The sequence below is a fragment of the Limulus polyphemus genome, unplaced genomic scaffold (genome assembly GCF_000517525.1).
Source record: "Limulus polyphemus unplaced genomic scaffold, Limulus_polyphemus-2.1.2 Scaffold1079, whole genome shotgun sequence".
NCBI classification, from domain to species: domain Eukaryota; kingdom Metazoa; phylum Arthropoda; class Merostomata; order Xiphosura; family Limulidae; genus Limulus; species Limulus polyphemus.
In genome coordinates, this window is record NW_013666689.1 from 161,846 (window position 1) to 177,386 (window position 15,541).

The 15,541-nt window shown below is 32.5% G+C and overlaps 1 protein-coding gene across 2 annotated transcripts in view; it reads right to left on the minus strand.

Moving 5' to 3' along the window:
- LOC106462038 (rho-associated protein kinase 2-like) overlaps positions 1-14,699 on the minus strand; it is a 109,873-nt gene extending 95,174 nt beyond the window's left edge. The window contains exons 1-2 of one of the 2 annotated variants that reach the window (XM_013921911.2): positions 14,447-14,699; positions 5,543-5,642 (exon numbers count right to left, since the gene is read on the minus strand). In XM_013921911.2, coding sequence (XP_013777365.1) covers positions 5,543-5,641 — 99 coding nt within the window. In that variant the 5' untranslated portion in view covers position 5,642; positions 14,447-14,699. Of the gene's footprint in view, positions 1-5,542; positions 5,651-14,446 lie in introns of those variants that run through there. The other variant, XM_013921910.2, reaches the window with a different exon arrangement.
- Between the last annotated feature and the right edge of the window lie 842 nt (positions 14,700-15,541).

The window sequence follows — 15,541 nt, forward strand, 5'->3', positions numbered from 1 at the left end:
ACCTACTATATAATATAACTATATAAGTATATATATATATATATATATATATATATAGTTAGTAGTAGTATTCGTGTAGACGTATATATATATATATATATATATATATATATATATATATATATATATATATATATATAAACGCAATCAATTTATATTACTATATTATCGAAACGTATTTTCGTGTTAACGCTACAGATTATGTTTAGCAATATTCTTTCACATCTTTTTGGTTGAACGAAACAGACGTGGGTGTACATGTTTCATTTCGACACTTTGCACTAAGAAAAAAAAGTAACCCAAGACTAGATACTCTACTGCAGCTACATGAAAGGAAACGATTCCCATAATGCATCAAGGAAGAGCAAAGCTATCACTAGTAGCAGACAGGCTCATTGGTTTCTATATTAGATGTTTTGCTGGTCTGCACAGTACGTTCAGTCCAACCTCAGCACACGTAAAATAGAAAACCCTGCTCTAATATATAAACATGGATAGCTAGTGAATGGTCAGAATTAGAACAGTGTGTCTATCTGTAATTTTTAATTGAATCCATGAGGAACGTAACTTGTGACGGGATAAATTAAAAGCCTGATGAATTATTTAGAATTGTTAGATAACTAACTTATGACTAATGGACACTAAAACGAACCTTTTTGTTATCGTGTAAAATTGTTTGGAGCTTCTAATTACGTAACTGGAGAACAATATAACGAACACTAATGTCACTTTATAAAATCATTTGGATTTGTTAACTTAAATTAACCCATTTATAAGATTTCCATTTAACACACACACACACACACATACACACACACGCAGATCATTCATACTACACTTAGTAGTATCACAGGCTTCAACAAGCCAAGAACAATTACACAGTTGGTAGATAAAACCCACTTCAGATTTTCTACAAAAATGTTTGAAGGTCAATGGCCAACACTTGCATATTTACTATTCAAAGCATCATAAATGTCCACTAAGTTTGTCACAGTTCAATAGGCTTATTACAAATTAAACTAATAAGGAATTATGATCTAGTTTTTATTGGGCCATGTGCATGCTTCCAAATACTCTAACAATCATTAAAATGTTAGACAGACAGGATACAAAGTATTCATTAGTGAGAACCAAACACCATTTTCTAACTAAACTAATTATATCACAGAATTCCAATACACCATTAGGGTACGAATATGCCTTTAAAATCATACAAATTATACATCATTCTTATGCTTAATTAATATACTATTACAAGCTGTTATCTACATTTTTATAATAATGAAGTTGGAGTAATATGGGACTTGTTTCAAACCTATAGCAATGTAGCTTCATATACAAGTACAAACCTTCAAGAACATGAAAAAGGTTACTTCAATGCAGTATATATTCTAATAGTCTTGAGATATGAATGTAGTGTTATAATCCTTCTCTTACAGTAGAATTTGAAACTAAGGGGCAGGTGTATTATTTTAATTCTTCATTAGAAATATATTACTATTTTCTTAGACAGTAGGTACATTATCTTAGTAATATATATGTTCCTTTTCTGTATAAAATCATAATAATAAAATAATTATGATGGGAATTTAAAACAAAAGCTCAAATTCTAACCTAAGAGTTTTGTATCATAAGCTATAACATTGATAAGCAATAAATGAATTCAGTGATAACAGAGTAATTTGTTTGAATTAATATTTTTTTTTTTACTTTCACAAGACAAACTCATGACAATTAGAAAATCCTTTGTTTTCTTAAATTAAGAATGATTCATATTCAACAGTTCATGTATATCAGTGTTTCCCAATCACAGGTCCATGAGGAGATTTCAGCTGGCCCACAAGATAATTTTTTTTAAAAATGTGCATTTTAAAAAGTAAATATTTAAGTATACTGTTTGAAAATTATTTCAAAATTTTAGTATTGTATGAAGCTGTCTGTGAAATTTTGGGATCAAAACCAGTTGATCCTCACCTGGAAAAAGATTATGAACCACTGATATAAATCATTCATTGCTTCGTAAAGGGTAGAAAGTAAAAGAATATTTAGTTTACAATTATTCACTGCCATTATAATCTATCTATACATGCATATAACCCTGTATACAATTTCACCTTCTAGAAAGTTATAATTTTCCTAAACTGGAAATGTATTTCCAATAGATACTTACCTCTTCTCACATAATAGCTTTTCTTGTTCAGTGCTGCTCTTTATATGCACAAAGTTTTTGCTCACCACAAGCCTTCATACTCCCACCTACCCCATGTGTTTAATGTGGTAAAGCTGCCCTGTAGCATGCAACAACCTTCCACCTATAGGAGTGTAACACACCCTCTAGGTGCAACTGGTTCCCTCTATACTATAGAACTCAATCTTCACCTCGAGATTAGGCAAAAAAAGCACCACCAGAAGTGGGGAGGAAGGGTGGGAAGAGGTAACCATCTATCAGAAATAAATTTTTATTTTAGTTAAATTTCCACTGATTCCTCCACCAGGTCAATGTGTGCTTCTAGCTATTATGTGAGTGGAGGTAAGATGTCGTATCAGAAGTTATAATTTTCCTAAAAGATAGGAGAACCCATGAAGTGTGACCACACCACATCTGAAAAAGGTATACTCTTTGTCCACCGTGGAAATATGTGTCGCAAAATCATTTAGAAAAGGAACACACCCACAAAAATTGGATTGGTATTGAGTGGTTAGCACATGTCAGACTGCAGTTAGTGGGTCAACTCCAGTACATAACCAGGCATTTGTCTTCTGGTCCTCGGTAGGAGGAGGGCCCCAACCATTTTCAATTCAAGGTTAGGAAGAAGAAGGGAAGAACAATTTTCATTCCAACCACCCAAGCAAGGAGTATGTGTGCAAAACCAGGCCACCCAGGAAACAACACTCAAATGACAGTAGGAAGGTGAAATGCAATGTGGTGGTTCACTCAAATCCAAAACCAAGCACTATTGGAAATTCATCATCCAGGATGCAGTAGAATGAGAGCTCCCTCTCAGACACCTGTGTGAGGACTTGTATTAGCTGGTTTAGCTTTCATCCAACACCATACCACTCGGAAACTAACATCCAGGTGGCAGTAGAATGAGGGGTCCCAGCCAAAGGGGTGAATGGCATTTTGGTGGATCATTTCCAGTCCATAACCATGCAGAGTCAGGTATTATTCTTCAGGATTGAGGCAGGAGGAAGGTTCACACCATCTACACTGACAGAACACCACTGCCCTACTCTCAACTGAATGGGATTGAGCACATTCAGGAGGATGCCTCCATGGTCCACCACCCCAGTGGCAAGGACTCCCATACATCATTCAAAGAGAGGGGGACAATGCGGTGCAGTCTAGAGGAATGCAAAACTGGAGAAAGTGCAATGGGTGACCATGAAACTATTTTTAAAAGCAGGCCAGTCCTAATTTATTCAACCAGGATCAGAGGGATGGGCAACTATCCTAACACTACTTTACTTGTGATAGTCCATGAGTTGGTACAGTCTTGGATGGACATAGTTTTGACACAAAACACTGCAAGGATGAACCTACTAGTGATCTTATGGAACAGCCATACAGTGCAGATTTTATAGATTAGTGTACCTGGACAAGTACCACTCACCATAGAGCAGGATTTAAAATGTACAAGTGTCCATAAAAGGGAAGTAAAGAAATATAAACTTACTCACTCTCAGGTGAACTGAAGTATGGGGAATGGCAACAGGTGGTATTTGGTATCCAGATGAGGAGGAGATGGCCACATGATGAAAGTAATGGGAGATAAATATATTAGGTGTGATCCACATGTCAGCCCAAATGATTTACTCCAATAGACAAAGAAAATTGGAAGTCAGGGAAAGAGAGAGGCGCCAAATCATATGTGAGTACACTTAGAAAAGACATTGTAAATTGGAAGACAAGGAAAATTAATCCAATTTGATAAGGTGACAAATCCATCCTAAAAGAGTGGTTGGGGAAATATCAAGGAAAGAGGAAGGGTTCCAATGGATAAAGAAACCAGAATAAGAACACGGAAAGAAGCCATGCAGGCAACATAACATCACAGAGCATGAACAGGACAGAGCAGATGATCCAGATTGGAATATAAATGGGAAATGGAAAGAAGGGAAAGAGAGATGAATGTGATGTCACCTTCATGAGTTGTCAACGTCTTGGGAAACAAACTGTGATCCAGATAGAGGAGAACATAGGTATAGTGATAAAGGACACGTGATATGTCAAAGGTGAAAACATCTGACTGATGATTATCACAGGCTAAAAGAAGCAAAAAATAGGTACAGGGAACAGGTGGCCAAAGGTTTGAAAGGAGGCTGTTATGGTAAGGACATGGAGAATCATAGTGTGGTCCTAATCAAGTAGGGGCATAGAATGAGGAGGATGAAGGAATGAAAAAAAAAGAAACAAGAGGGAGAGAACTGATGAGGAAAACACTCAATTGGAATGGGAGAGACAGAAAGTATTGGATATGAGTAATTATCTAAGGTATGAGGGGAACAAGGCATGCTGAACCCAGAATGTAACTATGCCACAAACTGATCACTATAGACCCCAATATGAGAGCACCAGGTAGTCAGAGGAAGGTGCAAAATGTAATAGGAGAGGAATCATATGACACAGGAGACAGAAACAAGAAGTAACATACCTATGACACCATATCCAGAAAGGCTGAAGATGGTCTGGGAGCACTAAAAGTGAGACTATGGGATTGCATAGAAAAGGAAGGAGGTGGAAAAAGCTATCCAAATTATCATCTTGTCTGGGTTCACCAGGAAAGTGAATAACTGGTCTGAGATAAGGAGACACTATAGGCTGTATAATGGACTCCAATTCAAGATGTACTAAAATTGAGACCTCCTCAGCTGAAAGTGTGGTGCCTGAAGCCTGAGAAACTACAGGTTGAGGTTCAGTAGTAGTGTTAAATAGTGTAGTAGTAGCAATAATTTGAAATTCATAACCCAATTGAGTGTGGGTAACAAGAGTAACAACAACCTGCAGTAACTCAAGATTAACTGTACAAAAAAAAAAACAAAGCAGAAGAAACAAAGTTGTGTAGAAAGAAAAAAAATTGAAAAATCAAAATCAAACACAAGCGAAATTTGAACATGTCTTCACACTACTGTGCCAAATCGAAAAGAGAAGATTGAGTTCTACAGTATACAAGGAGCCAGCTGTGCCAGGAGGGTGTGCCACTATTGGTGGAGGATTGTCTCATGCTTATTTGTATGCTACAGTACAGCTGTACAACATTGAGCATATGGGGTAGGTGGGAGTATCAAGTTTAGTGATGAGAGAAATATTTTGTTCATATAGAGGACAGCACTGAATGAGAAAAGCTATTACATGAGAAGAGGTAAGGTATCATATCAGAACTTGCTCAAAATGCTCATTTAAAGGTGAAAGTACAGAAATGTGGAAAAAGAATAATACAATATGTAAATGTCAAAAAAAAGTAATCTAACAATAGTATTATAGAATAACACCTGATAATAACACTCATTAAAATAGTACAGATTCATTTTTTGCCCTTACCAGTAAACCGTCAATGTTTATTTCTGACATATGGTCCACCAACCGTTCCTCCAGTTCTTGCAGCCTTCTCTTTCTCTCTACATCTTGTATGACATCCATCCTGTTCATGAAAAATGTCATCTGTGAACTACGTCTTTTAAAATGCATTTTTTTCAAACAAAGAAACTGAAAAGTTTGCTCAGCTCTCACACAATGTATATACATGACGTGTGAAATTACTCCAAAACAGCTTTCATCATTACATCTTTAGTTTAAGAATATATGTTAGTCATACAGACTTGCAGTTTATGTTTAAAAGGTGTATTTCAACAATATGCACTGCTTTTTTTGTAAAGAGAATCAAAAGCCAGTGGTTAATGCATCTAGATTTGTTTTATATTTTCCTATGTTTACTCTAGTGCTTAATTAACATAACTATCTTATATTAGTTTTATATTCTCTTAATCTATTTTGTATTTTTCTCTTTACAAGACTTCATTTTTTTAAAATTCCAAACACTACCAGATATGCTGTGTATTCTTTTTTAATATTCAGTATAAACATCATACAAATACACAACATATGTAAAATACAGCATGCAGGAGGAAACAGCAATACAACCTGGATCACCCTCTATTGTAAATAAGAACTGAACAGAATGCAAGAAAAAATGGCAGTTGTCACTCTGATATTACTGGAATGACTCAAAATAGACTACACAGGTAATGAAATTTGATAAGTATGTGTTGTATATACATTTTTATAGCATGTTAATAAATATATTTTTGAAAAAAATTTTCAAGAAAGATCATGATCATAACATATAAAAGCTTGGAAAACCACATTAAGGATAAGGTGGCACCTGCAAAAGTTAATTTTTCCAAAACTGATTCACACAAGGAAATGTTCTAATATGATCCCAATAAAAAAAAATGTGGTGGAGGTCAAAGTAAGATCCAAAAAACTAAAGGACTATCAATTCGATAACTGTTACTACTGTAAAAAAGGTGTTGGAACTTCTTGCAAGATATCTTTCAGAAAAGTAATTCAAAAATTGACTTTTAATCAACAATATTTAGAACAGTTTTAGAAAGGGGCTTTTGTGCTCCACAAATGTATTACAGGTTTTAATGGGTTTCTGCTACTTTGGATAAGGTCACCCCAGCAAATGTTTATACTTTAATTTCTGAAATCCTATGATAAGATGTCTCGTAAAAGATTAATTACTACACTCGATATATATGGAATTGGTGGAAAAGGTAACAAGTAGACCAAAAATAAAATTTTTTACAACTTTTAGACTAGATGAATTACTCGTGAGTCTATTTTAGGCTTTTTGTTGTTTCTTTTATGTGTTAACAGCTTTGGTATCTACCTTATTTGGGCAGAAGTATTTCCAAATTGGTTGATAACTAATAAATATCATGATAGGCCAATTTTCCAATTATTATTTTTTAATTAAGAAGTATAATCCCATAATTAGCAAATTGGAAAGAATGTGCAAACTAAATTTCAATAACGAAATTAAAATTATATACTGAGAAATTTGGAAAAAGACTTCTTGAAATATTGGTGTTTTGAAGAAAGGAGAGATTTAGGTAAGTACATTGATATCTAAAACCTTGTGTCACGGTGAAGAGAATTGACAGAGATCAAGGATCTATTTATATACATTTTTCATTTGAACGTAAGAAGGTTATTTGAAAAGCTTGTTAAAACTAAGAGTACATATGTAATAATAAGAAAGATATCCAATAGATGATTGGAATAGCATGTTCTCTATTGTCATTGTCCTCTTAGAGTTTTAGTTAAGCTTCAGTTTCTTATATATGAATCAATTATTAAAGTTTTGTTGATAATAACTGGTAGTATCTTCATAATTCTGAATTAAAAACTTTTACTTGTTGCACCACAAAAACATTTCTGGAGATGCCATGTTGATAGCACTTTTTTGATCATTTGCATCATTATAGATGTGGTACAAGATGGTAAAATGTATTTGCTAACCCATTAGCTAATAAGTAAATTTGTTTACAATTAAGGTGTTTTTCAGGGTTTCTAGTTCATATAGAGAGAGTTCCTCAAGTAGACACTTCAACCTGTTTAGGTGTATGCAATAAGTTAGTTCATTAACTGGCAATTAAACAAGTTGCTTTCAAGAAAGATAGCATATGATGTTCAGAAATAGAATTGGATAATAAGCAGAGTCTACCATGCCTTAGCACTTGGTTCACAGTGGACAAGGATTATATATGTGATGTGTGCAAATCTGACTTTGTTAGAGTTAATATGTTTTGTATTTAACCCATTAACTGCAGATGACGGATATTTCCGTCATTGAAGTTCTATGACTCAGCTGCGAATGACGGAAATATCCGTCAGTCGCACATATACAACTATAACTCAACTTGTTAGAGTTAATATGTTTTGTATTTAACCCATTAACTGCAGATGACGGATATTTCCGTCATTGAAGTTCTATGACTCAGCTGCGAATGACGGAAATATCCGTTAGTCGCACATATACAACTATAACTCTATGGGAATGACGATAATTACCATTTTATTGTGAATGATGGCAACTCAGTTTTATCTGCGAGTCAGAAAACAGCAACTGAGCTCTTCCTACAGCAGTTAATGGGTTAAAGCCATGTTTGCCCCTTGATATCCTTGTTAGATGACATGCACAAACTTGTACACCATTGTTTACTGAAAGCAAACTTTTAATAATTCAGCCATCTCAAAAAAAAAAACTGTAAGAAGAAACCAAACTCTGTGGCCAAGATAATATATTCCAAAATTTTCAGCCCCTCAAAAAGAGCTTCCACCCCAATGATTACCCTCATGAAAGGCCTGCTAAGAAACCAACCCTACAAGCACAAGATGGACCTAAGTTTTATATCAACATTATGTCTATTTCACATACAAGATACATATTCTACAAAACTAGTAACTGACCAGCAAATTTCTTTACAATAATTTTTTCTCCCCAAATCCAAGAACACAACTTAGCCATATACAAACATTACAGCTAACAACTAAACTGACTGCAAGTAAATACTGACAAAACAGAAAACAATAATGCAAGCACTATACACTAGCAAAAAACAAAACAGAAAAACCTTCAGTGAAGATTCAGAATTAATCAGCAAAACACTTTTCAAGTCCACAATCACAAGAACATAAAAATAAAATACTAACAAAATTTGTCAAATATCCACACTTCAGGACAAATTAGTTGAGAATACCAAACCAACTCAAACTTTGACACAGCTGTAAAGATAATTTTGTTATAAAAATGCCTTCCCTCACCATATGAATAAATAGCCTACATAAACTTGTATGTCGAAATATTTATCCAAGTCGGTCTTATCACAGAAGAATCTTTGTTAAGTAAACTATTCATTGGACTGTAAATTTGAAAATTTAAAGGCTGGTCAGTTTAAAAAGAGGTTATTTTCATTCATTTTTATCTGAGTATTTTGAGCTACTTGTACCTAATATCATCACATCGTGCCTTTACACTATTAATCTGTAAAAGTAAAAACTATTTCACTAATGTAACAGGAAGACTATTGTTAATCATAGGCTAGATCTTATAGATCCTCTAGTTCAGCAAATATTATACTAAATTTCAATTAACCTTTTATATTCTGGGTACACATACAGTTGGTGTTTAAAGGTTCTTCTTTTATGGTCGAAGACTGGCTCTTTGGTTAAAAATACATTAAAAAACTAAAATGTTTCAAAACTGATAGATGAAAGATGTTAATCTTTAACATATTAAACCATTAGTTAGGCCTCATATGGAATGCCATATACAATTTTTGTCTCCTTATGTAAGAAAGGATATTGATTAATTTGAAAGAGATTAAGAGAAGGGCTACTAAGATTATCTTACATGGATAGGTTAAGGTCTCTTTACTTATTTTCTGTTGAGAGAGAGGAAAATAAGAGATTATCTTACTGAAGTTTACAAGATTATACAAGAGATCGATAGGATAAAAGCCTCTGGTTTCTTTGGGCCATGTTCTGAAAGTAACAGAATGACAGGACACAAGTTAAAGATTTGGAAAAAGACAGGCTAGGTTCCAGTTAAGACAGTTTTATTTTTATAACAGGTCAAGTGCCTTATGGAATGCGTTTCCACTGGCAATATGGAGGCCAGCACTTTACAGGCATTTAAGAGAGTAATCAATTATTTTGTGAAAAATTAAAGGTGGATGTGCGAGGACAGCCTCGAATGGCCATATGATTCCTTATTATACACATGTTAATGCCTGTTGTAATAAACTCCCAATCAAATTACAGACATACTACATTAATAGTTTTTATGGCAAGGACAGTATTATTAGAAGCAACTTCAGTTTAAAATTCAGACCCAAGAAGTCACTGACTCAGTTTAAGAAATTATTTGCAGGCTTTTACTTTGCAAATAATTCTGCTTGAAGAGGACTTTTTGCTATTTTCTTTTCAAGACACTTACATTTTGTTTTACATTAGAAATGTTATATAACTAAAAATCAGAAGCTAAATCTCTGTCAAAATTTCAAAAATAACCTCCTCCACAGAAAATTTTGTACTTGTGCACCAATGATGTGATTAACTATGGTTAAGGTAAATATGTGATGTATGGCAATTCTAGTGACTGTAATCACATGATTTACCACTCCTAGAATACACCGAACTCTTGATACTAATGGACTGTCTCAGTGGTAAGAGCTTGGGCCATTTCTTTTCTTATTTACAGGATTGATATTGATAGGAGCATATATTTCAAAGTTTGCAGAAGATATTAAACATTTTACTTTTTCTAACTGTATTGATGACATTAAAGTATGACAGAATGACTTAGATCAACTGAGAAATTCAACAAATATTTGGCAAATTACCATTAATTACAGTAAGTACAAGGCCTCACACATACACAATAAAGGAACTCATTATTTATGTTATCATAATTTGAGTCACACATTTAACATAGATGGGAACTCACACAATAGCATGGCTGAAAAAAAAGTGATCTTAGCATAGCGGTGAATAAGTCACTGAAGCTATCAAAGCAGTGTTCTGTTACTAGTAGTAAAGCTAATGGAATTTGATGGTATATTTGTACACACTGATTACAAGACAAAAAGAGGTAATTCTCTATATACAAACTATAGGTGGGGAAAAGTCTGGGCACCATCCTTATTTAAAGTGCATGTTAACAATTTAGTTTTTTGGTTTTAGTAATGACTGTGGCAAAGGAACAATATGAAACAAATGATCAATGGTTTGAAACAAAAAATTGTTAAAAGTTTTGCTAAGGTAATCCCTAGAATGCTAAGGAGAATATCACATCACACATGGAAACATATCATCTTATGTCATGAAAATGAAGGTCAACAGACAGACATTTTGGTTAATTAATCGAAACTTTTGTTAGTCTATGTAAATGTGGGATATGTATATCTGTCAACATGCAATCAATCCTTCCTTTCATGTACACTATCTTTATTGGAGGGTGGGTGTACTACTAAGGTCTTACTTGGAATACTGTATACAGTTTGTCTCATCTAAGAAAGTATGTTGATTTATTGGAAAGAATTCATAGGAGTGCATCTAGGATGATTCCAGAGATGGAAGGGTTTTCATACAGGGACAGGTTAAGATCTCGTAACATATTTTCTCTTGAGAAAACAGTAAAACATTATGATATTAAAGGTTACAAGATTATTCAAAAGATTGACTGAATAAAGTTCAAATGCTTCTAAAAATTATTGGGTACATAAAGATTTAAAATCATGTGCCCAATTGGCAATTATCTCATACTACATGTTAATAAAACAATATTGTAATTTCTGGTAAGTATAAAGGGGAATGTACTCTGAACATAAATCAATATTTAAATTCTTAATAGCATTAATTTATGATTTCATGGCCCAAAACTATTAAAAATAGTTTTTTTGCTTATAATACTGACTATTAACTTGTAGATCAATTGGCTGATTTCTAAGTTACCAAACAATCCTTGTCTGATCAGGATTCAAATCTGTGTTGGTCACATAAAGTTAATGTATATATCTATCTATCTATACATAATACTAGTATTACTTAACATGTACTATATTGAGGCATATACCTATACTAAGATTAGTAGGAATAAAATAATGCCAATCAGAAGACATGGACATAAATCTTATGAATATTGATGAAGCCCTGAAAGTTGGAGACCAAGCTATATAATGCTCTATTTTTAGTATCATTGCTAGAATAGAAGCTCAGATTCCAATTACTGTACAGTTATATGGATAAATGCAATCCAAACACTAGATTTATGCCTAGATCTAATATAAATCAATTTGTTTATAAGTGACCTGAAGTTGATATTTACGCTCATGACCACTTAGATCCATGTCCAAATTTAACTATATCTATGCTAGACTTCTACATTCGGGTTTCAGCCATATGACAATATTTGACCCATGATGAAAAGCCCTCAGACAAAGTTTGCTGTGATAGTGTTGGATGTTTATTGTGAATGCTTAACACCTAAATCTTATTCCTTTTTCCCATAACACCAATGCCTTTCTTTGGAAAAATAAAACGAACAGGCATTTTTCAAACGTTCATACCCCATGTACTTAACTTCTATATAACCCATTTTCCATTCTATTATCCATTTGCTAAGACTGACAGAGTCCTTTTGAATAAAAGAATCAACCCTTCCAAGCATCTTTGTATCATCAGTAAACATGGATGCATTTCTTTCCGAGAAGCTTTTACCATTAAGCAAAGATTATATTTACTTTTAACTTTTCTACAATTTCATAAACATCCAAATTATTAAATCTCATGTAAGGAATTTTATCAAAGGTTTTCTAAACATCAAGATACAAAAAAATCAATTAGAGTGCTCCCATCTCACCCACCCCCAAAAAAAACATATAAATAATGGAAGTCATACCATGTTATTGCTAATAGTAGTAACAAAGAAAATAATTTATAACCTAATGTAATATCTCAGTAATTAACAACTTATATATGACTTATTTAAAAGGTGGAATATCAAAACACCAAAATTACAGCAATAGCAAAAAGTATATGTTTAATGTCCATTTAGGAGTAACTTGGATTTCATCTTCAATATTATAAAAGTAAGCAAGAAATAATTTTGTACAAATATAACTATAATAGCACACAAAAATGAGTATAACAAATAAATGTAACATTAGGGAATCAGAACAGATTTTATTAAAATGAAAACTGTGGACTCTTAAGAATAAGAAAACATTGTTTAATTAATAATTTCTTTCAGCAAAAGTTCAATGTCGGATTTAACAGTAATTATATTTTAATTCTATAAGGCATATTATAACATCCTTAGTTTGCCTAAACAAGATGACAAGCCACACAACACACTCTCCCACAGAATGAGTAAAATTTCAATAGTAAGTTTCAAACTATTCATGTCACAAGGTATAAGGTAATTTATTGTAAGAATAGAGAAGTTCAAGATTTTCTAATGACATATGAACCTTTCATATAGAATTTATTTTGAGTAGCAATTTATGAAATATATCAAAGAAGATTATTTCTAACACTATCACTTTTTCATATCTAATTACTGTTTTGAAGTAAAAATTATACTTCCTTATGATTTATTTGCTCATTATATTGTATTATATTTTAATAACAGTAGTTCAGCACCATAACCAATTTATACAGTAGTTGCTTAAATCCTAAGTATGGCACAATCAATCAAAACTACTGGAAGTAAAGGCTAAAACACAAAAACAGCAATAACATTTGACAGGTTTTTATTGTTGAAATAATGATGTTTTTAAGATAGCGATACATATAATGAATAAAGCAATAGTTTGTATCTTAAAACTTGAACAACCTATGTGGTCCTCCATTATTTAAATATTTTTCTCAACTATGGCATAATAAATTGTTTATGGATTCATGGCTTTGAGTTTAATAGTTACTGTCCCCTAGTACTACAAGTTACAACTTATGCACCAAAAATATAAACAAAAATGCTATCAATATTGCAATTAATCCGACTAATTACTGCTAGGATTCCTCAAGTATTTGAGACAGAAAATGGGTGTTTTCACCCTTTTTTTTTTTTTTTTTGGTTTTTCACAATGGTGTAAAAGGCAATATGTAAACCGTAACAGTAATGAACAATATGACGAGTCAATAATGTTAAGGTTAAATTGGGATTACATTTTTAAATCATCACAGAAAAAACATAAGACCAATTTATAACCTTCAAATAAGCCTATAAAAGTTTTATGGTTTTGTATTATGTTACACTGAGAAGAAAGAGAGGATTGGTTTTCTGTCCCTCTGCCATGGAAACAAATGTGAAAATAAGTTACTGTCAAACATAAGCCTATCTACCATTTTCTTGTTGTAGCAAATTCATGTCCAGAGCCAATATGGATGTTTGATGAAACTTTGAAAGTATAATTACATGACATGATTTTTTCTTTTATTTTTTATGATATCTCAAAAATAGCTTTATGATGTAAGTGGTGGTTCTTTATTTTCTCTAAACAGCTAACACAGTAAACAGATAAAGTATTTGAATTATAAAAAATAACAGCATTAAGCCTAGTAGTATTACTTAATCTTAAAACAAAATGGAAAGCTTATCACTATCAGCCACTGTGTTACAAGAATGCCATAAAGGCTAAAATGTACATTAGTATTAGTGAATAATAATTTATATATTTAACGTTGCTAGGCCAGTTTTTCTTTTGTACACCAGTAATACGAGCAAAAGAAGAAGTATTTTAGCACCAGCCAATGACTGTATGCTTTTATAAATTTCAGCTGTGCTTTTACTACTTTAGCCTTTAGTTAATAATTTTATCCTACTTTCTAGTGTTATTTCTTAATTTTAATGTCGTATTATTTAGTCACGCCTACCTGGTAGTGGTAATAATACGATACGTCCAGTTTTCCTATTTTTTATTTTCTTTATCTTCGTTTTAGTTAACACAGTATATGAATTATCAGAGCATATAACAATTTACGAAATATAAATAATCTAAAATATAACTCCATAATGTACCCCAGAACAACGTCAACATAACTATTTTAGCTTTAAAACTACATCCTGCTTTTAAGTTGTTGAGCTTGTACTTTTATATTAGCGTTAGGCCTATGCGTACATCAGTATTGTAGTAGGCAATAAAAAAAAATCTTACTTCATAATGTATTTGCTTAGTAAAAGTAGAAAAGTGCTGCCACCTTATATTGTGAGAACGAATATTTCGTGAAAAGAACTTTATTAATATTTTTATATAATTTCAGCCTAATCTTTATTTATTAACTTGTTCAGTATTATTTTTAACAAGCTATTTTAATTCATCGTGTAATGACGTAATGGATCATTGCTAATCGACCAGCATTCCAATTGTAATACGTGAAATGTAGTAAATAGAAAACAGGGCAAATGCAAATTGAACTTGTTGCAACATGCAGTATTTCTTTTCGTACGCAATTTACCTCAGTTCTTGTCTGTTTCTCTAAATATTAGTTTTAAGAACCCAAAGAGTAAAGAGCATTTAACTTTCACCTTAGATATGTATGTCTTAAATCAAAAATTTCACAATGAGACGCATATGCATTTGTCAAAAGTAAATGTAGCTTTGTTAGGTCCTCAGTGGCTTATCATTATGTCTGAGAAGTTATAACGCTAAAACTTGGGTTTCAGTATCTACAGTTTTACCAACGCATCCACTATAAACTATAAGAGGCAGAAACCGAATTCTTAAATGCAAGTCAAATAAATCCGATCGAATAACCTTTCCTCCAAATGTGACCGAAATTGCTTACTAATATTATTGGACAATAACTGAAATTACAAAATATTGCTAAAATAGCTTTTAGAAGAAGAGAACATTAACTCAAATATTTAACAACATTTATTATATATTTTCCGAGTACCTAAATATACACCTGGAAAAAAGTTAAGCACCCCCAAATATTTTTCAGGATTGCTTATTGAAAATAAGGTTT